This window comes from Rhodnius prolixus, unplaced genomic scaffold (genome assembly GCF_049639745.1).
Source record: "Rhodnius prolixus isolate KJV_2025 unplaced genomic scaffold, Rpr scaffold_6, whole genome shotgun sequence".
NCBI lineage: Eukaryota > Metazoa > Arthropoda > Insecta > Hemiptera > Reduviidae > Rhodnius > Rhodnius prolixus.
The window spans coordinates 41,328,212-41,356,025 of record NW_027411634.1 but is presented as its reverse complement, the minus strand read 5'-3'; the positions used below and the strand labels follow the sequence as shown (position 1 = coordinate 41,356,025).

The 27,814-nt window shown below is 35.6% G+C and overlaps 2 protein-coding genes across 12 annotated transcripts in view; one reads left to right on the top strand and one right to left on the bottom strand.

Annotated features, from left to right (window-relative positions):
• Mgat2 (alpha-1,6-mannosyl-glycoprotein 2-beta-N-acetylglucosaminyltransferase) overlaps nucleotides 1-16,432 on the bottom strand; it is a 160,407-nt gene extending 143,975 nt beyond the window's left edge. For 5 of the 9 annotated variants that reach the window (XM_074140509.1, XM_074140507.1, XM_074140508.1 and 2 more), the window contains exon 1: nucleotides 11,351-11,849. The gene's annotated coding sequence lies outside the window, so the exon portion shown is untranslated. Of the gene's footprint in view, nucleotides 1-11,350; nucleotides 11,850-16,071 lie in introns of those variants that run through there. The other 4 variants (XM_074140512.1, XM_074140511.1, XM_074140510.1 and 1 more) reach the window with 2 other exon arrangements.
• The window catches only part of Ptp10D (Protein tyrosine phosphatase 10D), a 115,114-nt gene continuing 102,053 nt past the window's right edge, over nucleotides 14,754-27,814 (top strand). For all 3 annotated transcript variants that reach the window (XM_074140504.1, XM_074140503.1, XM_074140502.1), the window contains exon 1: nucleotides 14,754-15,176. In XM_074140504.1, the coding sequence (XP_073996605.1) occupies nucleotides 15,108-15,176 (69 nt within the window). In that variant the 5' untranslated portion in view covers nucleotides 14,754-15,107. The remainder of the gene's footprint in view (nucleotides 15,177-27,814) is intronic.

Here is a 27,814-nt window from a genome sequence, read left to right as displayed (position 1 = left end):
TCCAAAAAAAGGTATACGACTCTCTAACCACGGTAATCGCCAAGGCTATGTAGAAAGCCATTTTAAGGTTCAAGGAAGTTAAGGAACAACTACCCCGTTGGCGCCAGAACTTTCTCCCTAATCCTGAGGGGACAACTTTCCTCGCCACAAACTCCTGGTGACCACTCAAGGCTTTTTAGGGAAGATGCAAAAAATGGGGAATCGGCAGATTGGAATGATCACTCCTTAAAAAGCCTTAACTTACTCGCAGTATAGGGCGAGTTTTCATTCACCACCGGACATTACCGAAAGCTTTCTAGTGAGCTTTAAAGCTGAGGACACACTAAGCCCTTGGCCATTCATCTTTCAGCAGGAGTAGCATGGCGCCTTGAATAGGTGCCGGGAACAGAGGGAGCAGCTTCCAAACACCAGATTCTCCCTTCTTTTACCCTAAATTTTCTAAGCGTGATTCTCTTTACCCACTTATCAGCAAGATGAAGAGATGTGTAGCTGTGGATTAATCGCCACTACAAGACCAATCTTCATACCGTTTTTTTTTTGTTGGCATGCCCCCTAGAAACCGCTGTCCGGGGAAATATTAAGCCTCCATACAGGAACATCCGAGTATCTCATAGTCCGGTACTCACGATCATTTGGTGGCCATCATTTAAACCTTTGTCCCCGCTATTTTCTTTACGTCTTTACATTTAGTACTTGTTGTGCACACAAATTTTTTCTTCAGTAAAAGATTTTGAAATTAAAAGAAAGATCAACAAATCGAAAACATTATATTAAATGAACAATAGAACGACTATGCACTTAAAGGAGAACGAAATCTAGATGGCCTTGGCAAGGTGAAAGTCACTAAGGCGGAACTTGACCGCACTGCTATTGGATGTACGTAGTCCGTCCCACGTAGTACCGCTTTAAAACTGTGCTTTACGATTGTTACCTTCCGCTGCGCTCTCACTTTCCGTTCGTCTGTCTGTTAGCACTGAAATAGCCTTTATCATTCAAACACAAGTGATAGACGCAAAAACGTGTATTTAGTTTAAATACGAGGTCTGTAAATTAAGTAATGAGACTAATTTTTTAAAAAAAATTTATTCAAAAAGAATGACAATTCTACATTGTCACCTTCAAAATAACTTCCTTCTGAAGCCACACAGCGCTGGAGACGTTTCTTCCACTCCTCATAGCAGTGCTCGAACTGGAATAGCCTTCAGCTGGTCGGTTACAGCCGTTTGAATGTTTTCGACTGGCTCAAAATGCAAGTTCCCTTGAGGTGATTTTTCCAACTTCGGGAAAAGAAAAAAGTCACAAGGACTCCAAGTCAGGCGAATAAGGAGAGAGGGAGACTGAGGAGCCACAGGAATGTTTTTACTGGCCAAAAACTCTGGTTTATTGAAATTGCTGTGTGACAAGTAGCATTATCGTGATGCAACACCCACTTGTTCTTGATGTTCTTGGTCTCGTACACGAATGAGCCTTTTTTGAAGTTTTTCAAGAACCTCTCGGTAAAAGTGTTGATTTACCGTTTGAATCTTGAGGTAGAAACTCTTAGTGGACGATTCCGAGGATATCGAAAAAAGCAAATCAGCAAGCATTTGATCTTCGACTTCGCCATCCTTGCTTTTTCGGGCCTTGGAGAGGTTGAAGTGTGCCACTCCATGCTTTGGCGCTTGGTTTCTGGGTCGTACTCAAATCACCCAAGACTCGTCACCACGTAATGACACGTTCCAGAAAATGGGGATCATTTTCAATTGAATCCAAAAAATCATTTAGGGACAGTCGAAAACATTCAAACGGCTGTAACTGACCAGCTGAAGGCTATTCCAGTTCGAGCACTGCTATGAGGAGTGGAAGAAACGTCTCCAGCGCTGTGTGGCTTCAGAAGGAAGTTATTTTGAAGGTGACAATATAGAATTGTAATTCTTTTTGAATAAAAAAATTTTTAAAAAATCAGTCTCATTACTTAATTTACAAACATCGTAAATCATTGGTTACTTGATCTGCGTTTTTAACGTGGAAGTAAAACTAAATGCACTAATCTTACGTTCTTTCAATATCCTCTGAGAAGGGATTTGTCACCCGAAGTGACAGTCATCGTTCCCATGAAGCCCAAATTCAAAGAAAACCATTTGACAAGCAAAGTACAGAAAATTCGTAAATGCCGTAGAGTGCTGTCACACTTCCAGGGGTCTGATACACTTCCAACTGGTTGAATCATTTCAAATTCATAAATACAGAAGTTGGTAGTTCTGGTATAATGTTTAGAAATGACGTTTTAGTTGTGAGGTTGCAACCCCACTCTAAGAAACAACATAGAATAATATTACGAATTAAAATTGCAGATCACAGTACGCAAAGAAAACGCTGTGTTTTAAGAAAATCAATAGAGCAGTGTCTTTCAGATAATTTCAACAAATCTGAATAAAAATGAATATTTCTGGGATTTATGGAACCTCCAAAGGGAGACTCCCATAGAGGAAAACTAGGAATCGAATATTTGACGCGATCTTAAACTAGTCCTCTAACATCAATTATGGCTTTAAAAAAGTCATGCGAGTATGCCACTCAAGATTTTCTTTTCAACCGAGAGAAGATTGAAATGTTTAATTTCTGGAAGAAATCATCCATGACTGTTATGGTTGACTGGGCGGCACCACAAGAAAAATTATGGTGCAACAACTATTAACCAATTAGAAAGGAAGAATAAAAAAAAAACACCGACCCTTCAATCGATTTGTGATTCGTCAGGATTGTGAGCTATTCACGTGAAACTAATGGCTGTGGCTTTTATTAAAAACCCGCCGGCCGATTGGCGGATCACGCTAGAAGTGGGCCACTGTTTAATTGGCGTATGGATTATTGCGTGATGATTATTTCCGGTGACCTGGACTTTTTTTTTTTTTTTTTTTTTTACTTTCTTCTACTTGAAGTAAGAGGAAGTGCGGCAATCGTGGCAGGTTTCCGGTATCGAGTTTGCACAGGAAATAAATAATTACCTGTCTATGGGGCGGGTCTGAGTCTAAACAGAGCTTGTGCAGTTCGTTTTCTTCAAAAGCTTATTACATTTTAAGTAGCAGTTTTATGAAGTTGATGCGCTCAAATATTCCAAAGTAGAAGGCGCCACGGTAGCCGAGCGGTTACGAGTCGAGACCTGCAAAGCTAATATGCATTGTGGTATTGGGTTCGATTCTCCGGTCTTAGGCCTTGGATTCTATTTAATGGTTAATATGAGAAATTTATAGTAAAGTATGTTTGCTAGTCGCCTCCGTCCACGACACCTAATTGGTAGTTGGACGTTAAGCCCAACTTTAATTTTTTTCCAAAGTAGAGAGAGAAAAAAAAAAATGGTTTGAATGATTTGTTTTGAACAAAATATGTTCTTGCAGATTGTGCCAAGCAAAACAAACTAATTGTGCCTAGAAACAAACTAATAGTGCAAAGCAATAAACTGATTGTGCCTAGCAACAAACTGAAAGTGCCTAGCAATAAACCAATTGTGCCTAGCAACAAACTAATTGTGCCTAGCGATAAACTGATTGAGCCTAGCAACAAACTAACTGTGCCTAGAAACAAACTAATAGTGCAAAGCAATAAACTGATTGTGCCTAGCAACAAACTGAAAGTGCCTAGCAATAAACCAATTGTGCCTAGCAACAAATGATTATGCCTAGCAACAAAGTAATTGTGTCTAGCAACAAACTAATTGTGCCTAGCAACAAACTGATTGTGCCTAGCAATAAACCAATTGTGCCTAGCAACAAACTAATTGTGCCTAGCAATAAACTGATTGAGCCTAGCAACAAACTAACTGTGCCTAGAAACAAACTAATAGTGCAAAGCAATAAACTGATTGTGCCTAGCAACAAACTGAAAGTGCCTAGCAATAAACCAATTGTGCCTAGCAACAAATGATTATGCCTAGCAACAAAGTAATTGTGTCTAGCAACAAACTAATTGTGCCTAGCAACAAACTGATTGTGCCTAGCAACAAACTGATTGTGCCTAGCAATAAACTGATTGTGCCTAGGCAATAAAGTGTCACTTTGATTCATTTATCGATTCTAACCACTGTTTAATATTATCACGTTACGGCTTTAAATTGTTTACAAGAACAAGAGCATACTGAAACTTCCGTTTTGCTCATTTTATTACGCGTATATTATTACCATACTTTTAAAGAAAATTTGGGAATTTTATCTTTTTATTGAAAAAGAGGAAAAACAAATAGTCGAAGTTGGGTGTTAAATAAGTTTTCCAAGCAGTTTCTTTGACGACCAACCCTTGTATCCTACAGGAAAGTTTTAATTGATAAGTATGATACAATCGAGATGGAAGAATATCAGTCCACCGGATGTGGTCCACTGAAGACAAACTGTCCTTTAATTACAAAAGTTTTAAGTCCCAATTCATTTGGATGAATTTAATTTTAATTAAGATACAAACTTGTGTGAGCACCAAATATCTTTTACGTGCTTCATTGTTTATATTAAAAAAAATATATTCGACACCGGAAGGGAAATATACTACGCAGAAATGCGATTCTAGCCATCGTGCGATGGGAAAGCCAATGAGAATTTTCCACGTCAAGGATAAAAAGCCCTTCTATATAATTTATTGTAACAACGCGTGCACGCTCTGTGTACAATGTATAATATTGCGGCACTATCTATGACATCATTTCAAAATAATACACGCCATTCTTACAAGCATTTCTCTGTAAGTAATCAGGCTAATAAGTCATTCACTCATTTTGGAGAGAGAGAGAGAGATCAGAACAGGTACAGGAAATGAACAGCCCAAAGATTTTTTCTTATTTCCGGTAATATTTTATTTCCGGTAAAATGGCACTTCCTCTACACCGATTTTCTTTAAATTTGCAATTAATGCTTTTACTTAATGAATTCCAATTAATATGATCAAGGAAATGAGTAATATTTGAAGGGAGGTCGGTCTAAAAATAGTAGAAAAATTCCCATTTAAAGGTTTTTTTAAGAATAATGAGACTCGTCAATTGGGTAAAAATTGATGGAAATTCAATACGTAAGGACTGAAAATCTGGAAAACAAAGTTTTTTTGAGCGCTTAATGCTCCTTTATTGTATAAATTATTAGGGTTTCAGAGATTTTATTAGCACAAAACAGTTTATCGCGTAAGATCACGATAAGAGGAAGGAGGAAGTCATACGAGTTGTTTCACGCAACTAATTTCCTGAGTTATGCTGACTGACAAAAAACGCACAGATCCAATTTTTTTTTTGGAACATCATTATTTCCGTTTCAAAGGGGAACCACAAAACGGGTGACATTTTCGGTCTAAACTTATAATCCAAAACCCTTCACAATCGCCATTAGCAAATATTTAGGATAAACCTTGCAGTATGATAGGGTGTAGGGCGTTACAATATAAGGTTGAACTAAAGACGATTGAAAATGCCGACAGTTCTTAAAATAGTGACGTACAAATCAATGACGGAGAACTTGTATTCAAACCAAAATTAGGTCGCCAAAAGACTAGGTCATAACTTATTACAGAAATATTGTTCCTAGAAAACTTAAATTACGTGAGAGAACAAGGAAATCAAGTTTTAATAATTTATTTCTTAACTAATTATAAAATTAATTAAAAAGAAATATCTCATTGTTAATAAGCATTACGTAATTAACAAGAAATACAGCATTTTGAACTGGAAATAATTCAATTAATGTTGTAATTCTTGTACCGTGAGTAATTTTCAGTAAAAATCGAGTTTATTCGGTCTGTATGGGTTATGGGAGTAAGGTATATGTAAACAAATAACAATCAATATTATCATATTTGAATCACATATGATATTGAAATCGATAAAAGCTTTAAGCATTCAATCGATAAGATTTCAATATTAACTATGGGCAGTGAAAAATGGTCAGTTACGAGGGTCGTTTGAAAAGTCCGTGCAAAGTCAGAGAGATAGCACCACTGGCGCGTTTCGAGGTTATGTTTAGTTAGTAGCATCTCTTGGAAGTACACACACCAAGTTTCAGCCAGATCGGTCTATTTCTTTGTGTTTGGCATTCGTTTGAATCGAGGAAGTCGAGTGATTTTCAAAAAATGGACGAAAAAGAATTTCGTGTGTTGATTAAACACTACTTTATGAAAGGCAAAACGCCTCAGGAGACTAAAGAGAAGCTTGATAAACATTATGGTGACTCTGCACCTTCGATTAGAACAGTTTATAAGTGGTTTCAAAATTTTCGGAGGCTGCCATATGGGCACAAGTGACGCTGAACGTTCTGGACGCCCAGTTGAGGTTACTACTCCAGAAATCATTGATAAAATCCATGATATGGTGATGGATGACAGAAGAGTGAAGGTGCGTGAGATTGCTAGTGCTGTGGGCATTTCGAATGAACGGGTACATAATATTTTGCATCAACATTTGGACATGACAAAGCTATCCGCAAGATGGGTGCCGCGATTGCTCACGCTTGACCAAAAACGAAATCGTGTGAAGTGTTGCAAGGAAGGTTCGCAGGACTTTAAGCGTCGTTTCGTCACTGTGGATGAAACATGGATACATCACTACACTCCTGAGACCAAAGAACAATCTAAACAATGGGTTACCAAGGGGGAATCTGCGCCAAAAAAGGCGAAGACCGTTCCTTCGGCCGGAAAGATTATGGCGACTGTCTTTTGGGATTCGCAAGGAATAATCCTCATCGACTATCTGGAAAAGGGTAAAACTATTACAGGTGCATATTATTCATTGTTATTGGACCGTTTGAAAACCGAGCTGCAAGAAAAACGCCCACGATTGGCCCACAAAAAAGTCCTTCTCCATCACGACAACGCACCAGCTCACACCTCAGCAGTTGTGGTCGCAAAATTAATGGAAATAGGGTTCCAACTCGTTTCACATCCCCACTATTCTCCAGACTTGGCTCCCTCGGACTACTATTTGTTCCCCAATATGAAGAAATGGCTGGCGGGAAAAAGATTTTATTCAAACGAGGAGGTGATTGCAGAAACGAATGGCAATTTTTCAGTCTTGGACAAATCCTATTATTCGGAAGGGATCAACAAACTAGAGCAGCGTTGGACGAAGTGTATAAGCCTAAAAGGAGACTATGTTGAAAAATAAAAAAGGTTTACCCCAAAAAATTAAGTAGTTTTTATTTTTGCACAGACTTTTCAAACGACCCTCGTATAATAATCGCACATAGGGGGCGCGAGCTCGCACAATAATCAGGGAACGTTAGAATTGGAAGTCAAAGTCATCTAATCTATAACAGAACCTATGACACGCGTGTCAGTGCTGACAAGTGAGCTCATTTTTGGTGGACACGCATCTTCAAAGATAAAAAATTTCATAATTCAAATATTTGTCTCTCATAACGGCCAGAGTTGGTTATTAATAATAATATTATTACTTACGTTAATAATAATTAATAAATTAATTCTGAATTGTTCAATAATATACACAGGGTGATCCATTTAAAACGCACCAATCGCTAATAACTTTTTAGGAAAGCGGAATTTCGAAAAAACCCACGATAAGTTATTTTTTTTTATCTAGTTTTCAAATTTTCCACCCCCGATGCTGTATCTTTTTTTTTGGCGGAGTTACGGCCAAAAACCTGATTGGGGTTTCATAAGGACCACTGGTTTTGACAATGATGATGAAAAGTACATAAAAAACTGTGAAAAATGAGGTTGACCCCGTTTCGATATCCCTAATATTAGTCGAGATATTTAAGATCAAAGTTAAAATGTTATCTATTCGTGAACGGTTTTCAATATATTAAATTTCCACCAGAAATACACGTTTTGGGAGGTCCTCTGACTACAAAAAATGTTGTTGGTGACGCAATGAACAAAAATAATAATAATTGAAGATGTTAAAACAGGATAAATTTGTTTTATCATCAAATAAAAGCAATCATCACATCATTTTAATGTACCCAGTACACAAGACTTCTTGACCTATGATTACTGTAAAAATATCTTGCCAGGTTGTTGGTCTAATGATCAAGAGCGTGGCTTTGTAAGTGAGAGATCACCAGATCGAATCCTGCGTATGCAGTTATTCATAATACTTAATACATCATAATACTTTTTTAAATAAAATTTAGTCATACGCGGGATTCGAACTGGGGATCTCCCACTTACAAAGCCACGCTCTTGACCATTAGACCAACACCCGCACCTCCCTGGCAAGATATTCTTACCATAATATATGATTTTCTTTGATAAGTTTCAATGAAATATGTGAAACAAGTCTCTAAATGTAAATCATTTTGCTTTTTTGTATTTTAAATGGCATTAAACAAATAGTTAACTTTTAAAAAATTATAAATATTTCTATTTATTTTAGTCTTTACTTTTGTGATGTGTCACGAAAATTATGTTTCGATTTTTCAAAATGTTGACACACCGAACTCAAAAGGTACGCCATCACTGATCTATAATATAAAAACCTTCTTGTTGCTAGCGCGGGCATTTTGAAATTTCTGCGGTGGGGCGCCACAGGTCAATCAATCACTTCAGTAAATCGATTTTTTTTTCAGTGTTTTCATTTATTATTATTATTTTAATAACAGTAGATATCTTTAATGTTTACTTTAAACCATTTTCAAGGAAAATGCTATTTAATGGCGATTTTGGGATAGATTTAGGTTACCAGTTTAATGTTAACAGGAAATGAATAAGTAAAGATCCCAAATTTTGGGAAATTCAATTGGGCGGAAGTACCGCTCAATTGAATAAATTTTTTGGTTTAATTTCGTAAACTGAGGATAGAACAAGTCATGTGGGCGTGGCCTTCCAGATATCTATAAATATATATTATTTTTTTACACTTTATATAAATAATAAAACTTTAAAAGGGAAAGCATTAGCTCAGTGATAAAGTCAAGGTCGCAGTATTGCCATCAGATTGTTTACAAAGCGGGACACACTAGCAAAGGCTAAGGGGATAGTCGCCCACATAATATAGCGATACTCCAGGGCACATCGCGATGCAATCTATCTTCCATCTGATAATATTGGATTCCAGCATAACATCCAGTTGTGACATTCTGCTGCAGTAGATACACCCACGCACTGAGTAGAACATTCGCTTTACTCCTTCTTAGCGAAGGAAGGAAACTTGCGAGCTTTCTCCGGGAATGGAACTAGAGTCCGGAAATCGGTATGTTTGTGGGTGAGCAGCATAATTCAATGAAACTAAATTCAGTGTTACACGAGGGGGCTCGAAATTATGATTTAGGCCAGGAGGGGGTCCACCTTGTCTCACAGCTACCGCCCACTCATGGTATCTTCATTGATGGAAGCAGAAAATATCTCACAGCCCCAGACTAACCCAATTTGAACGAAACTTCGGGAGATATCAAAGACGGTTTACACTGTTTGGTGAAAATACGATAAAAAACAGAACCTAAAGCATGATTATTGCGCAGAGAAAGCTATCAAATACATGGAAATTCATTTTCCACTATTTAGCCTAACGCAGACATTCCAATGTACACCACTGACGACGAAATCGGACGAAACCCCTATCGCTTACCATGGAAGATTTAATTTTTTGTTTTAATGATTTAAGGCGCGTCAACAGCTGAGGTTATTGGCGCCCGGAGCTTTTTTCAGAGCACTGCCTCGGCCTCCGGACAGTATTCTCTCGTTACAGACAACACTGTCCATCACCCGACAGTGTGAGCTGTAAGAAGCTCCTAGGAAGAGAAAATCTAATTTTCTTCATTTACGATTTACAACCATCAGACTTTCATCTCTTCCCCAAGCTGAAAATTTTCCTCGGTGGACAGAGATTTCCTACAACGGAAGAACTGACAGCCGAATTGGAGAGGTATTTTGCAGGCCTGGAGAAATTTCATTTTCAAGATGGGATCAAGGCATTGGAACATCGCTGGACCAAATGCATTAGTCTACAGGGAGACTATGTTGAAAAAATAAAAGCAGTACCACCGAGGTAAGACACGTCTTTCTAGTACATTCCGAGAACTTTTCAAACCACCCTCGTATTTATTACTTGGACATATAAAAAATACAAAAGGCACGCCAAAATATTTCGAGTCATCTTTACTGAGAGGAGTTTTGAATTTTGGTTTATATACTCCTACGAGAAAGATGGTATAATCGTACTTTTCATGGTACACTATTTACATACAGTTGCGCACACATATTTTTCTTCTGACCTTTCCCCCCAGGAAAAACAGGTCTAAAAACTTCATAAAAGACAAATTGTTTTAATTAGTTAATGTGAGAAAAACTACTCGATAGATTTTGTATATATTTTACCTGTATATAGAGACTACTATTGTCTACAATTGTGTAAATTTTAGTAAAAATCTATCGAGCAGAAAACGAGATATTTAGGGTTAAAGTTTGTTTCTGTTCTATAAAGTGAAAACTTTTACAACAAATATCTCGAAAACTACTCGATAGATTTTGTATATATTTTATCTGTATATAGAGACTACTATTGTCTACAATTGTGTAAATTTTAGTAAAAATCTATCGAGCAGAAAACGAGATATTTAGGGTTAAAGTTTGTTTCTGTTCTATAAAGTGAAAACTTTTACAACAAATATCTCGAAAACTACTCGATAGATTTTATTTATATTTTACCTGTATATGGAGACTACTATTGTCTATAATTGTGTAAATTTTAGTAAAAATCTATCGAGCAGAAAACGAGATATTTAGGGTTAAAGTTTGGTTCTGTTCTATAAAGTGAAAACTTTAACTTCAAATATCTCGAAAACTACTCGATAGATTTTATTTATATTTTACCTGTATATGGAGACTACTATTGTCTATAATTGTATACTCCTTCAAGAAATATGGTATAATCGTACTTTTCTTGGTACACTATTTACATACAGTTGCTGCGCTCTTATATTTTTCTTCTGACCTTTCCTATCAGGAAAAACAGGTCTAAAAACTTCATAATTGTCAAATTTTTATAAAACAGTTAATGCGAGAAAACATAAACCAAAACTAGAAAATAAACTAAAAACAGATTTACACGTTTATATAATCAAGAAAGAACCCTTAAATAGATAAATTACGTTTTTTTTTTTTTAAACCCATATTTGGATCAATTCCAACCAATGATTCATGATATTCTCTTTCGTGCCTGGGTATTATAACAAAAGCACACAAATTACAAATATGTGTCACGTCTAGTATAAAGATAAAATGTTAAAAACAAACAATAATCTGTGATATTTTGCGTTCTAATTTTTTGGGCTAACTTATTTTGAAAATTAGAAATATAAGTATTTATTTTGTTTTTCTAATCAAAATGTAAATGCAATTAGAAAAACAATAGTGAATTACAAAATCAAAATATATATAGACTAACCTTTTCACTTATGTGGTTATCAACTGTGACATAAGTCATGCCTTGTGTGTTTTGGTTCTATTTCTGTAGCCTATCACATGTTGTTAGTTTTTTGTAAATTTATAACAATGCAAAAGTTTTATAAACTAACTAAGTTAATGCAACCGGTAAAACAAAGAAAAAAGTTTTCTTTTTTTCACGGCATTCACTGGTTTGTTGATAACAGTTAAAAGGAGGTTACTAATCGATAGACGACGTTTACTTGATAGCGGCTAGCTAGCTACTAGCTCAATCTGGTCACTACCAGCCGAGAGTCAGTGTTGAACTGAGCCCAGTAGTGCCAACAGATGTGTGTAGATAAAGTAGTGAAACGGGTTTCCAGTTATAGGAGAGTTGGGGGGGGTCCCGCGTCTGTCTCTCGGTCGATGATCAAGTTGATACACGCTCACTAATGTACGTTCCTGCACGACACTGGACGTACGGCCACACATACACACACTAACACACCACTTCACAACAAACACATCAAAACTTCGACACTGAACGACCCTGGGGCAACCTTACCACCCTTTTGGCCCGAGCGCGCCCGACTTTTAACGAAGGTGACCGAACGTCATAAAGCCGGCGGACTACCAATTATATTAAAGTAATCTTTAATTTTAAATTAAATTCATTTATTCGATATCAACATGATAAAATCTGGTGCAACCACTCGCACGACTTCCTGTTTACACATTTCTTGAGTTATAGGCTTATATTTTTTACATTTCAACATTATTTTAACTCATTAAAATGCCCCAAAAACGGAATTATCGCAGAAAGATCATTCAAATAAGAACTTGTTCTTAATACGAAATTAAGAGAAAATAGAAGGTTCTTAAAGGCTTTCTCAGGCTCCAACCAACATAACCTAAAATAGGTTCAAGACAGGATACTAGAACTTCTTTAATTTCGAAGACTGCTGTACGCTATGGGTGAGCATAGAGGGGGATATTGTTCGAATCGCGCAAAAAACACGTTTAAACCTCCTTGCCAGAAAAATTAGCTGTCGTCATTACAAATCGGTCTGTTTTGTATACAAGTAAGGATCAGCACACCAAACAGGGAAAAACCGCAGAAAATGTAAATTCGATATTTCAAATCGGTGCCATCATTGTAGTAAAAGCTTTTCATCAATTCAACTTGAAAAAAATCGTTCTAATTAATCCATTTTCAACTTTTTTTAACTACTTTAATAATTTTCTTTGTTATTTTGAATCATTTCTTAAGTAGAAATGGGATTAGCTTTAAAGTTTCAATTAAATTTAATGAATAACTTCTTTATTATCACTATTACAAATTCAGCATGCAATTAATATTCCATTTTTGAAGGATATCGCTTCAATAAAGTTGGTAGTTTGGATTGATTTTAAGTAGATAACTCCTAATGTTCGAGGGCACAGAATTTGATAACTGAAACCACCTACTATCTAGCGACAAAATACGGAACTATACGAGTTCACAATACACCATTTACCTTACAGTGTAAATTTAATCTATTTATAAATGAAATACCATTTAAATTAAAAAACAATAAATTATTAATGTCTAAACAATTCCCCCCCCCCCCGATGCCTATTATATTTGGCCAATTATTGTAAATTAAAGTAAATTATTTTTTCATTAGATGTTCTTTACTAGTAAAACCTCTGCACCAATCGGAGAAAATAATATGATTTATCTCATCAATTTTGTTCATCAATGTAATTATTTCAAAAATTATTATGTTTCACAAGTTTATTTACATAATTTGATGGAGGTAAATACTTCTTCTTTTTTTTACTTAAACTTTTTCTTAAGAAGGGTGCCTCAAAAATAAATATTTCTATCGAAAAGTCTGCAAATTTGAAACAGCAATTTTTGTTTTTTTTTCTTTAATTTAAGGCACGTCAACTTCCGGAGCGTCATTCAGTTACACTACCGGTCTCCGGAAAGTGTTTGTTAATAGCAAAATACAATTTTTATCACAATTGTGGTACTGGATTCGATTCCCGGTCTTAGGCCTTGGATTTTATTTTATGGTTAATAATAGTTATTCATTTAACAAGTGTGGAAAGTAGTACTTTTCCTCATACGAGGCAGGGTTTGCACGCACGAGCGAGCGAAGCAAGGCGAGTGCAAGTGTAAATTGCCGAGTGTGAGGAAAATACTTTACACTCGAGTTAAATATTATATTTTTTCTGCAACCATTAGGGTTATTAACTTAAAAAAAAAAAAAACTAAACAGGAATCACTAGAATCCATTTTAAATTTCTACAAGATAACAGTATAACCTTTTTAACTGTTATAATTAAAAATATCCAATTATTTATTAAAATATTATTTTTATTTCTATATTCCTTTCAATTTTAATATTCGTTTTTTAATTATTTAGTTACGTTAAATAACAAAACTTCTTATATCAAGGAAGCACAATAAAGTTTTTTCACTCACTAGTGAGGAAAGTGACACTAATGGGAACTTTTCCCCACTAGTGAGGTAAAGTTGGGCATTACACAGCTGATTTTAATTGAGTAATGAGAAAATTCCTACATGGTTGCAGAAAAAGAGTAATTTACAGTAAAGTATGTTTTGCAAGTCGCCTCCGTCCACGACACCTAATTTGGTAGTTGGACGTTAAGCCCCACCTGAAAAAATAGGCGATTACTTTACTTTTTACTTTACTTTACAATGTTTATCACCAGACATTAAGCTATAAGATGCTCTTAGAAAGAGTAAATCTTGGTGTAAGCAGCCAGATTAGAATTTTCGAATGGAAATCCACTCCACGCTAACCACTTAGCTATGAAGTAAAAATAATAATAGAAAAAGTAATTTGGTATTTCAAAATTTATTTTTGTAAATTTTTAGTACAAAGTTTTGACTAAAATTATTGCAGATCCCACCTATGGTGGTGGTATCATTAAAAATATAATTTTACATAATTTATTCTCTTGTTTGTATCAAAGGAGTCTTTTCTTTGGAAAGGAATTTCCTAGTGCCCACTTTTGGGAAGTAAGAGCATCGTCTTCAAAAAAAGAAAGTTAAAAGAATTAATTAAAATAAACCAGTGATGAGAAATTGTATTAGAAAAGCTGTTAGTTCTATAATTGACCAAGAGATGACTCTTAGTGTTCAATTCTAACTCTACTATAACTAGCTAACCTGGTTTTGTCCACAAGTTTAGAAATTAAAAATAATATATTTTTTTTTTTTTTTTGGAAGTGATTCTTAGTTATTATAACTTATTAAGCATTTAAATAATCGCTCATTAAGTAATCACTTATAATTCACTAACCATCGATTTTTCCAAACAATAGATTTCGTTTATAATCGATTTTCAACTAATCGAAAGTAAGAAAGGCGTCTGTGATTTGATCTATCGTTGGAACGTATACAACACACTTGTGTATATAACTTTTGTTCGCCAGTCTACAACCATGAAGTCTGTGTAACAGTACGAGCGTTCGGCTTTCTCACGCATTTTTATTTCTCCTTTACGTTTACGGCTTTTTATTTTGTTATTTTTTATTAAGTTTTATTTCAAGCTTTGTGATTTTATTTGTGTAATTGTGATTTTTAATTTGTTTGTTGTTTTTTTTTTGTGGCATAATTGAGATTTGTTCATTTTATTTAAATCTTTTACAAAATTCATAAAATAAAAATATGTTAAATTCTTCTACTTAAATTTTGTTTGAAAGTGATATGCTACGTGTTTTTTTTTAATTGTCATGATAAATACAGTGTAAAATTGCACAAAATGGTTATTTCAAAAAATTCCATCTGGCTTGCGATCTCATTTGGATTTATATTACTTACTAAGTTAAAGGTAAGTGTTCTGTTTTTGACTATTGACACCTGTGGAATGTTTTGTTTATTCTTGTGTGGTTTATATCGCTCCCGGTAGCTTTTTTTTATTTTTAAATCATTTTTCTTTCTAAATAAAATGCCTTCATAATTCATAACATTAAATAGATTATAGTATTTTCTGTTTATGTTGTGATATCGATTTAAATTATAATAGTTATTGCCGCTCAGATAAGACCACAGCTGATTTGGGATACATTCTTTTTTCAAAGAGATTTATTATTAGAAAGGCGATGTAATTCACGTTTTGTACGTTTGTTATTGTAAAGCAATTAATCGGTTATTGCATTGCTTTTTGGGGGGGGGGGGGTTTACGTAATTTTTTAATAATAATAACAACAAAAATAACTTCTTCGACATTTTTTTGAAAGTGCAGCAGTGATTTGAAATGTGAGTGTTTTTTTGTGACAAGTGTTAAATTCAAAAATTTTGCCCAAACAGACATTCCAAATCTCTTTTACCTTCCTTTTTAAGTTTTCGATTTTTATGTTATCATCGGTAAAAAAAAAAAAAAAAAATCCAATTTTCGTATTGCTTTGATTTGAAGTAAAAGTGGGTTTAACCAAAATTGGTCTGTCTTGTTTATTTTGTGTGTAGCCTAGCTTTAACTTAAAAAAGAGAAATTTGGCGAACTCTACGAGTGTAATGTTTGGATAAAAGTGCACCATGGAACTTTTTGTCAAAAAATTAGCCTTCCGGTAATCGATTTTTTTTTTTTTTTTAAATCTTTGTTGGGCGTGATTACCCGAAAATGGCTTCCAACGATCGAGTTTAAATCACGTATTTACTACACCTCATATAGATCCATGATTCAGTCTTTTCTTAAGAACCAATTAAGTATATTGTAAGTATCTCACCTTCGTAAATATTTTATGCGGAAAATGTCTAATCGAAATTCGAAGTTAGTGTGACAGTACAGGAGAGCATTTCTTGAGTTTTCTGTTACTTTCCTTCCAGCCAGTCACCCACTAATTACGTAAATCTGCTTTGGGGGAAATCTTGAGAATGTTCATGCAATTTGCGGCACAGTTTAGAGGTAGTCCATTTTTTTTATATGGCACCTGAGTAGTCGCCCGGAATATGATCGATTATTTATTATATTTTCTGGATCACCTGATTTTACTTTCACCATAAAATTTGGTACTGTCTATGGTATTCCGATTTTTATTTTTTTGCACTTATGTTGACACAAATTGGGCACACAAACTGTAACCTACCAATTTGTAAACAAAAAAAAAAAAAAAACAATTTTTCGTCTCCATGGAAACGCAAAACTTACGAGAATATGGCACCAAATTGTAATGTTTCTCTTACTGAAGTAATCGCGAGTTACAAAGTTTTTTTGCTTTTTTTTTTTTGAAAGAGAGATTCGCTTTCTCTAGGTTGGAGTAAAAAAGTAAAAGCATTGCGTGCATCAACTGCGTGTCCTTGCGTATTCACCAGCATCCGGTCACTCTTACTACAGCATCCGGCTGACGTATTCCTCTTCATTATAGAAATTTTTACCCACTTATTTTTTTAATTTACATACTTCTTCTAATTAAGGGTTCTTTTAGCATACTAATTTACATTAATTGAATATTTTATATACTTTCTTGGAGGTTTCTTGTAGGTTACCTGTTTAATTCAGCAATAGAACTGACGGGTAGCGAACTATTAATAAATAGATGACAAATGACGATTACGCATTAAGTCAATCACTTGTAATAAAAATTCGATTTTAATTTTTATTTACTTTGAGTTCTCTTGGTTTTTTCTGTATAATTTTAGTCGATATCTCCCAAAGTTTGATCGAATATTCTTTGTTGTATTAGATTCGTGAGAAGTAATTATATTGTTATATAATTATTTTTGCATACAAAAAAAAAATATATATACAGCCCAGATCTTGGTTATTATTACATTTTTTTTTTTTTTTTTTTTTAACCTTTATTTAGATTTTTACCACTGCACAGAAATAAATGCAACAAGCAAAACAGATGGTCGATAATAGTGTGCTGATAGGCTAGGCCAACAAGCACACATTGACATGTCTGACATGAACGACGGCCATCCAGCGATAGCAGTCGTAATATGCCATAATAGCAGGAGAATCACGACTGTCTCACTAGATAGCCGACGCTACATTCGCAGATGGTCGCGAGGCCACCGACGCCTCAACCGTCGTGGAGGATTAGTTGGGAGGGTGGAGGTTGAGAGGGCTTGGACTAAAGGATTCATGTGAGAGGATAGTTGGGAATGGAATTTTATGTAACGGGATTTGGCGAGGACAGAGACGAAGGGGATTTTAAGGTCATTGTGGATAGTATGGTTAGAGACGTAGAAAGGAGCATTGACAAGGGTACGAAGGATTTTGGATTGAAGGGATTGGATACGATGAAGGTTCGAGTGTTTGGCTGTCCCGTACAGTTCTATTCCATATGTCCATATAGGGGCTAGTAATGTGTAGTACAGCTGTCTTTTGTTACGTAGCGTCAGTTTTGAACGTTTGTCTAGTAATTTTTTTAATAGTTTATATCTGTTATTTAACTCAGTTCGTTTTAGTCGAGTATGAGGATTCCAGGTTAGTCGCTTGTCGAGGTGAAGTCCAAGGTAACGTACTTTTGTAACGGTAGGAAGAGCAATATGGTTGAAATATATGGAAGGAAGGGTTTTCCGGTTTAGTGTGAAGACTATATGTTTGGATTTTTGTTGATTTACCTTAATTCTCCACTTTCATAGCCAGGGTTCTAGGATATTAATATGGGATTGAAGATGGCGAGTTGCCATGACAGGATCATTGTCAGACGATAAAATGGCCGTGTCATCAGCGAAGGTAAAGGTAGCAGTATTTGGATGCAGTGGAAGGTCAGCAGTGTAAATTGTATAGAGGAAGGGTGCGAGAATACTCCCTTGTGGGACACCGGCAAGAATAGGATATATAGGAGAAAAAGAAGTGCCTTCTACAACCATGAAATATCGATCAGCAAGGTATGATTTTAAGATGAGGTAGTAGGTTGAAGGAAGGATGCCCTTAAGTTTCCACAGAAGACCCGGATGCCATACCCGATCAAATGCTTGAGAAATGTCTAGGAAGGCTCCCGGGCAATACTGTCTCCGCTCAAGGGACATTTTAATTAGTAAAACGATGAATATTTTTTTAGGTGTGGTGGCCCCCTTCACAATGAATTGTGGGAAAGAATTGTCTTTCTTGCAAGCCATGCTTTGTGTGCTTGCTATGTGTATTGGAACTGTAGGTTATTAAGCTTTGTTATTGTGAGATTATTTATTTTTTTTTTTTTACTGTGGAATGTGAACATTGTCTGTTTGTAACGTACGTCCATCTTGTCTGTAAGTGTTACGTCCGCGATGTATACATGTAACAGATCAAGTGTGCGAAGTATTTTTTTTGAGGTAAACAGATGACTAGGTCATTTAATGACCCTGTTTTTTTGTTTTTTTTTATTTAATTATAATTATTAATATATTTTTCCCCCCCAATGCATTACATTCCTAAAATTGCGTAGTATGTTGATAAATAATGTTCTACATTTATGTTTATGGTTGGTTCTGCTTGAAACAAATTTTTTGGATGTTCCTTACGATTTAAAAACAAAAAAAAAAATTCAAATACACACATTTAGGCCTAAAATGTTTCCATTTATTTTCCCAAGAAAATTCTTAAAGCAGTTCTGGGTTGGGAATAATAATAATAATAATAATAATAATAATTTATTTGTTTAAACATTAGTTTTTACAAATAGAGTTAGTTCAGTACAGAATCTTATACAAAATGATAATAGCATGAAGACAAAATAAGATTGTATAATAAAGATCAACTTTGATTACAGAATTAGAACAAAATACTAGACTTTAATTACATAATTATAAAATTTATATAAACAAACAAAAAGACATTATGTTGGTAACAAAGGAAAATTCTGGATAATAGATAGAAAATAAATTTATAAAAAATGTATTTCAAATAAAACAGAATCAAATAAGTAAAAGTAAAGTAATCGCCTATTTTTTCAGGCGGGGCTTAACGTCCAATTACCAAATTAGGTGAAGTGGACGGAGGCGACTAGCAAACATACTTTACTGTAAAATTTCTTTTATTAACCATTAAATAAAATCCAAGGCCTAGAGACCGGGAATCGAACCCAGGACCGCAATACATATTAGCTTCACAGGTCTCTTCTCTTAACCGCTCGGCTACTGTGGCGCTCTAAAAAAAAAATTAATTGAATACATATTTGTATAACTAGAGAAGTAATTTCAACACTTCAGGCATGATTAGAAGGGGTCCAGGATATGTCCAAAAATCTCATGTTATGTCTAAAGACAAACTCGAATCAAATAAAACAGAAAACGGGATTATAATTAATTTATAGGATCCCTTGGAGCTGGGCGCGTGTAGAAAATAATTATAAATATTTTTCATTTTTCTTGAATGCAATGAAGATCGCTTAATAAAGAGCTGAGAGGGAGCATTCATAGTCGCGTAAATGAATCGATTTTAAATGATTTAAAGCTGGGCAACTAAATGATATATGGTACAACGATTCTGGGCACTCTGCTACAAAGAAATGCATATATCACTGGCCATAATCGAATAGTACCTACCATCGATGGGAGAACCTAAGTTGTCTGAAGACAACCGCAATTTGGCAAATGAATTTAATTTTTCGAAGACGAAGATAACTCTGTGACTCGCCAAGCGTACTCGAACAGTTCTGTACATTGCATTGTACTGAGAGTTAAGGGTACGATTTATATCCAATGAGATGCAATGATTTCTTATTCTCAGCCTCCAAGTCAGAAAGATGCGCAAATCTTGTTCCAACCTCAAATTATCAGCACCAACCATTTATATTAATCGCTGGCTCAATATTACAAGGTTGTATGTTACATTCATTCAATTTGAAAAGCCCAACATTTGGAGAGAATTAGATGACCGGAACTACCACTTTCGATACAAAAAATCGATTGCGATTTTCTAATTTGAATGTACATCGGAAGTGTGCGTTTTATGGTTCTCTGAGTTGGTAAAAGTGACTCTGTTTTTACTAATAGGTCTGTATGAATGTGTGTAGTTAGCAGTTCGCAATCGCTTTACAGCTTTTAGGATTTTTTTGGGAGGGGGGCGTAGTTCTTAAGGAGGTTGCGAAGGAGTTACGGCTTTTCTCAAAAGCCTCACCTTAAGAGCGGCCTCATTACCTGGGTAACATTAATTTTTGAATTAAGTATGTAAATAAAATTCCTAATTTGAAGGTAATGGACATGGTGGAAAGCCCATGTCTAAATTTCCAGGTTTTTAGCAGCGATCTTTTCGCACCATATTTGGGAAATTAAGATCAGGGAAATTGCTGCGAGTGATTTTCCAGTTATAATGGTCGCATTGTATAAATTGAGTTCAATAAGATTTGAGAACAGTTATGTGGGCGGAATTTTTTGCGGCCCCCTCTTTGAAAAAAAAAAAAACTCCCAACACAGACGCGCACTGTTGCCAACTGTTTGAGAATACAATAGTTTTGGTTTGACTCGTAAAGTAGGCTACACTGATGGTAGTGTGGGTCAGTATGAAGAAAAGTTGCGTTGCGGTAGATCGCACACGATCGAGGTGAAAGGTGCATATCTAGTCGGCACTGGTCCCTTTCAATCTCTCTCTCTCTCAGATAATCCTTCGCTCTCTCTCTCGCCCAGTATCTAGAAGTACACTCCGTGTCAAAACATTACTCTGCACCTTATTCTCCTTTATTGTTCCTTGGCTCATGTTTACTTCAACTGACTGTAGCCATATTTTATGTTTCTCTTCTAAACATTATTATGCATGCAGGATTAACTTCTTCCATATTGTTTTTATTATTATTACTATTTTATTTATTTTTTATTTTTCTGAATTTATTAATTCCATTTCTTGTTATCAATTACATGTTTGTGTTATAAATTCATTTCACGATGGTTTATAGGTAATTATTATTTATATTCTCTCACTTCTTTCCCGTAAAGCTACGATGTATTGTTGGTTAATGGGTTCGTTTCCTGGTCTCTAGGCCTTGGATTTTATTTAATGGTTAATATGAGAAATTTACAGTAAAGTATGTTTGCTAGTCGCCTCCGTCCACTACACCTAATTTATGTAAAGCCAGCCTCAAAAAATAGGCATCACTTTACTGGTCGGCCTTATGAGCATTTCTGTACATATTTTTGTTCAGCATAACTCCATAAAGGAAATCATGGTAATTTTTAAACATTATGTTTGGTTTTTGGACGTCAAAATCTACCTCCCGGAAATGAAACTTTACTTGAATAGATTTTTAAGTTTGTTAAGATTTCTAAAATGGATGCAGCGATTTTATTTAAACATGGTCTGCTCATTGCGTACGTGGCAGGATCTGTAACATTTGTTTTAAACATTTTCCCAAGGGCACTGTAAGTTCTGGGCGATAGGGGGAGCTAAGCTTTCCATTGAAGCGTCGGGATACTGTATCACTAACGGGAATGCAATGCGTTAGTGAGATCGCAAATCTGAATTCTCCCTTACTCCTTGAATCTTATTCGATTCCTTGCCAAATCGAGGCCATATTGAACCCAATCTCACGGACAATCATGCAATACTTCTGCAGTGTCACTGTCACGTTTTACGAACATTCCATTTTTGAAGAGAACCAACACGAACCACTTTATTTTAATAAGATTCCAAAATAAACTGGGCACACTCATCATCATCATCATCAACTGGTTTTCCCAGATCATCGCTGGGCATCCTTATTGGCCACTTTCGGCTAGAGAAATCTCGAATCCAGGAGAATGGAATTGCACCATTTCTCTCGAATGGATTACTCATTGAGCAAATTTACTCCTTGCTCGGGATTGCAGCTTGTTAATGATAAATAAATCTTGTTTTTCTTCCTCCAGCTAGATAAAGAAGGCATTGCAATCGTGTTATATTTTTTAAGTTTGAGCTTTCACCAGGAAAAACTGTACCAATTCAGTAAAATGTACGGATCTACGTACTGTATTTTATAAAGGGCAGTTAAATGTCTTGATTTACTTCCGAGTTCGGTGGAAATTCCAAAGATTGCCGGAAGTATTACATCACTCAATTGATTTTTTCTCTCTTTCCTGAGATTTTTGGAAAAATTCCTTGAAAATTGTCTCTTAACTTCGTCATGAAAATGTTGATATAATTGTAGCGAAAGACAGGCATGTGAGGATTCAGATCAGTTTCCAAAGTATAAGTAAACAAGACATCCTTGTGGAGTAAGGTTATGTTACAAGCAGGTAACAGTGGATTAGGTTGCACTCTATTACGAGTACCTTTCAGTTCGCTCTCCAATAAGCAGAAAGGACATATCGAAACTTGTTTTGTAAAAAAAAAAGGAAAAAAAAGTCGTCTAACCTGAACGGAAGTGTTAGCATTAGAGTTCGATTGCAGAAATAGCAGTGTTGCCTAATAGCACGCACTTTTTCTTAATAATAATCGCTAATAATGGAGGCGAACGACGTTGTGGTGGGGGGGTGGGGCTGTTTCCATTAAAGGAAATTATGAAAGCCAATGAAATTGATTTTGGTGTGAGGTTGCGCGGCCCAGTTTGTGGCGACACTGAACTGTGGAAAACCAATGGGCGAAGTGAAAGGAAACCAGATTGTCTAATTTCATATTCACTTTCGCTAACGCACTTTCTCTTATTGGCAGTGGAAGTAGAGCGATCGTACCTCACTTCCGGTGTTCAGTTTTCTCGTTGATGTCCCCTTTTGGGGGGGGCGGTCCCTTGAATCAGAAAAAATCTCGCAAAATCTAAAATTTAAATTTCATTTAGGTACTACCATTATGGTACATGCAGCGATCAAAATTCTTAACCGCAACTTTAAGCAGCACACTCTAGACGAAATGCCAGACACCCTCTTCGACCGGAAGTGCTCTGAGTCGAATTTTCCTTTTAAAAAAAAAAAATGTGCCTTCTAAAAGGAGCTATAAAGGGGCCACATTCAAAAAATCCCTGAAAATACTTTGAAATACGTTCAGTAAAGACCGCTTTAGAATTATGCCTGATTACACACGAACAGATTTTGTTTTCAATGGAAACTGCAAAGCGGAAATCTGTCCGGTCGCAATTCTTTCTCTTACAACTGTAAGGGAAAGTGAATCCATTCAATAAATTTACATACATGAGGCTAACTCCTCTCCCATTCGATATACAGCGTCGAGACCCCCAAAAAGCACATCTACATAAAATTACGAATCGAATGACACCTCATTCATGAAAATCGGTTCACGTGTCGATAATTTGTAACGATTGCTATACTTCCCCTTAACAAGTGTAAGAGCAGATCGTCGCTTTAATGTTACGTAGGGGAGCCCTAACTCTATCATCCTACCAAATTTTATCAAAATCGGGCCAAGATTTACAGAGTAATTAGTAATAATAATTTTGGAGGGGGTTTTACATAAAGGGGGCTAACTTTTCTCCCATTTGATATACAGCGTTGAGACCCCCAAAAGGCACATCTACAAAAAATTACGATTCGAATGACACCTCATTCATGAAAATCGGTTCACGTGTCGATAATTTGAAACGATTGCTATACTTCCCCTTAACAAGCGTAAGAGCAGATCGTCGCCTTATTGTTTATGTAAGGGAGCCCCAACCCTGTCATCCTACCAAATTTTATCAAAATCGGGCCAAGATTTACAGAGTAATTAGTAATAATAATTTTTGAGGGGGCCTTACATAAAGGGGGCTAACTCCTCTCCCATTCGATGTACAGCGTCGAGACCCCCAGAAGGCACATCTACATAAAATTACGATTCGAATGACACCTCATTCATGAAAATGGGTTCATGCGTTTAGGCGCTACGTTGTTTACAAAAAAAGGTGGTAACTACAACAAGAACAATTTTTTAAAATGTCGTTTTTACACATTTTCAGCATAGTTTTTCTCGAAAACTAATTAATCTATGTTATTAAGACAAAATTACAGTTATAAAGGAGGATTTGCCCTATATTATAAAGAAAATTTGGGAATTTTATCTTTTATAGAAAAAGAGAAAAAAAAATTTGTCAAAGTTGGGTGTTTTTTAACGTTACGCTTTTTCTGTGCAGTTTTGGACGATCAACCCTTATACAACTGTGTTTTAATTAACTAGTTCCTGTGGTATTTAGGTTCAAGATTGGAATTTAAACAGAGAATTTTACCTGCCTAATGGGTTTCCTGTAGTGGTGGCCATTTAGAAGCAATTTGAATGGAACCTGGGGAGTTTTTTTTAATCGAAAACAACTACATCGATCATTCATTAAACTCGATCTGAAAATTGTACCCCGTACACAAAGCAACGCTTTTGTGAACAATATTTATTTATCGTACAATAACCTTCCCTACTGTTTACAGCAAACATTGGCGCGCTTCAACATTTTTCCCGCCCGCTGTACAGCGCAATCATGTCACCCATTGTTCACCACTGACAAAAAAAAAAAGAGGCGGGAAAAATTCTGATGGCCAGGATAACCTGTTAGTTTTACCTGTTGTCCATTTTATAACCTTCTTTTGTGAGATTTGCAACAGTGGCTCACTTCTCAGGACCGTTAGTTCGTTCTTTTTCTTTCTTCACCACCACTTCCTGTAAAAATGAACTAACGGAACTTTTTTTTTTTACTTTAGTTTTTTTTTTGTTTTTTGTTTTTAAAGAGGCGGTACTTTTTTGTGACGATATAATCAAATAGAGGCTTGTTTTGGAATTTAAGTCTGAAAGGTGATCATGATTGAGTTATTTATTTAATTGCTGTTTATATGTTGAAAGTTGCCGTCGGTTGGTCCTGTGAGTTCGTTGACCTGGATCTTGGTTTCCATAGTTTCGACTTCTTCACGACCAACAAGAAGGAGGAGTGGAATTAGTGATTTTTGTTCTTTTTTTGCCGTTGATGTTTTGCCGCAGCTGAAAACCGGTTTTTAGTGGTACTTGCCGGTGATGTTTATGTACTCCTGGTACTTACTAAAAAGAGAGAGCTCCTTTCGGCGGTGACTCATCGGCTTGCACCATTTCTCCTGATGAGTATTTTTTCTTTCTTTTTCTTTTTAAAATGCATTAAACTAGTCACAAGTACTAGTCCTAATAACTTACCTCGTTGGAGATATTTTTAGCTCGTATTAGAGCTTCTATTAACAGAGTGATGGTCGACACTAGCGCCTACTTATTCCTCGTTATTTTGCATTAATGTTCCATGCAAGTTAATTCAAGTAAATAATGATCTTCTCACCACTAAGAGGGACTTTTCCAATCGATTGGATTTTCTATTTTCCTCTAGTACAGCGGTCGGCAACCTATTTTAAGTAGAGAGCCATTTCTCCTTAAATAATTTTAATAAATCTTACCAAGAGCCGCAAGGATGATATTGTAAAAACCTCTGAAGATGATTAGTATTTTCACAAATTATTATTTTATGATATTCAATAAGATTTAAATGTTTTATATATTTATTTTCACATATTGCAAAGTAAATAAACAAATAAATAATAACTAAACCTGTGTTTGAATGTAAATGGCGGCAGTCTTATATATTACGTACTGTACGAGGGTCGTTTGAAAAGTCCGAGCAAAAATAAAAACTACTTAATTTTTTGGGGTAAACCTTTTTTATTTTTCAACATAGTCTCCTTTTAGGCTTATACACTTCGTCCAACGCTGCTCTAGTTTGTTGATCCCTTCCGAATAATAGGATTTGTCCAAGTCTGAAAAATAGCCATTCGTTTCTGCAATCACCTCCTCGTTTGAATAAAATCTTTTTCCCGCCAGCCATTTCTTCATATTGGGGAACAAATAGTAGTCCGAGGGAGCCAAGTCTGGAGAATAGGGGGGATGTGAAACGAGTTGGAACCCTATTTCCATTAATTTTGCGACCACAACTGCTGAGGTGTGAGCTGGTGCGTTGTCGTGATGTAAAAGGACTTTTTTGTGGGCCAATTGTGGGCGTTTTTCTTGCAGCTCGGTTTTCAAACGGTCCAATAACGATGAATAATATGCACCTGTAATAGTTTTACCCTTTTCCAGATAGTCGATGAGGATTATTCCTTGCGAATCCCAAAAGACAGTCGCCATAATCTTTCCGGCTGAAGGAACGGTCTTCGCCTTTTTTTGGCGCAGATTCCCCCTTGGTAACCCATTGTTTAGATTGTTCTTTGGTCTCAGGAGTGTAGTGCTGTATCCATGTTTCATCCACAGTGACGAAACGACGCTTAAAGTCCTGCGGATTCTTCTGGAACAGCTGCAAACCGTCCTTGCAACACTTCACACGATTTCGTTTTTGGTCAAGCGTGAGCAATCGCGGCACCCATCTTGCGGATAGCTTTGTCATGGTCCAAATGTTGATGCAAAATATTATGTACCCGTTAATTCGAGATGCCCACAGAACTAGCAATCTCACGCACCTTCACTCTTCTGTCATCCATCACAATATCATGGATTTTATCAATGATTTCTGGAGTAGTAACCTCAACAGGGCGTCCAGAACGTTCAGCGTCACTTGTGCCCATATGGCCACTCCGAAAAATTTGAATCCACTTATAAACAGTTCTAATCGAAGGTGCAGAGTCACCATAATGTTTATCAAGCTTCTATTTAGTCTCCTGAGGCGTTTTGCCTTTCATAAAGTAGTGTTTAATCAACACACGAAATTCTTTTTCGTCCATTTTTTGAAAATCACTCGACTTCCTCGATTCAAACGAATGCCAAACACAAAGAAATAGACCGATCTGGCTGAAACTTGGTGTGTGTTCTTCCAAGAGATGCTACTAACTAAACATAACCTCGAAACGCGCCAGTGGTGCTATCTCTCTGACTTTGCACGGACTTTTCAAACGACCCTCGTATTTTAATATAATTCTATTCAATTTCAAACCAAATCTCATTTAAAATTCTTTTTGAAAAAATATCTTTAATAAATGAAATTTTCATTTTGTTTCAATAAAATTGAAATATACAATTTATTTTGGACAGGCTGAAGAGCCACAAAATTTGGATAAAAGAGCCGCGGGTTGCCGACCCCCTGCTCTAGTAGAACTAAATCGAAGTATTAAGTTTTCAACTTTCTGCATTTTAAGATATTTGTTTACCCAAACATCATTTCTAAGTTTGATGGGGAAAAAAATTCGATTATATTCAATTCGATATATTAGGAAACTTGTCTATTTTAGTAGTAAATACTGGCCGAAATTAACTGACGTTTTGTTTACATCCGGTGATAGAATGTTTTAAACTAAGAAAACGTAGTTTCTCACGGTGAATTGTGTAACAGCTGTTTTTATTTAGTTTATTTTTATTAAATAAAGACGTGAAACCATTTATGTTAGTTTATGGAAATGTAATTTAATTTTACATTGTTTAGAAAATTTTTAAAAACATCATTTTTATGTTTTTATACCATTTTTGGAAGTAGTTAAAAGTTTTGTTTATTGTTTGTACTTCAGCGTGAGAAAAATTTGTTTGTTCAACTCTATTATTTGTTGTAACAATTTGTTTATTAATGAGCAATAATTTGACTTGTATTATTGCTGTTTCTTTTAGTTCAGACTTCTTCCGCGTAATATTCCACCATCGAAATAAGTGAAATAGTTTGTAAT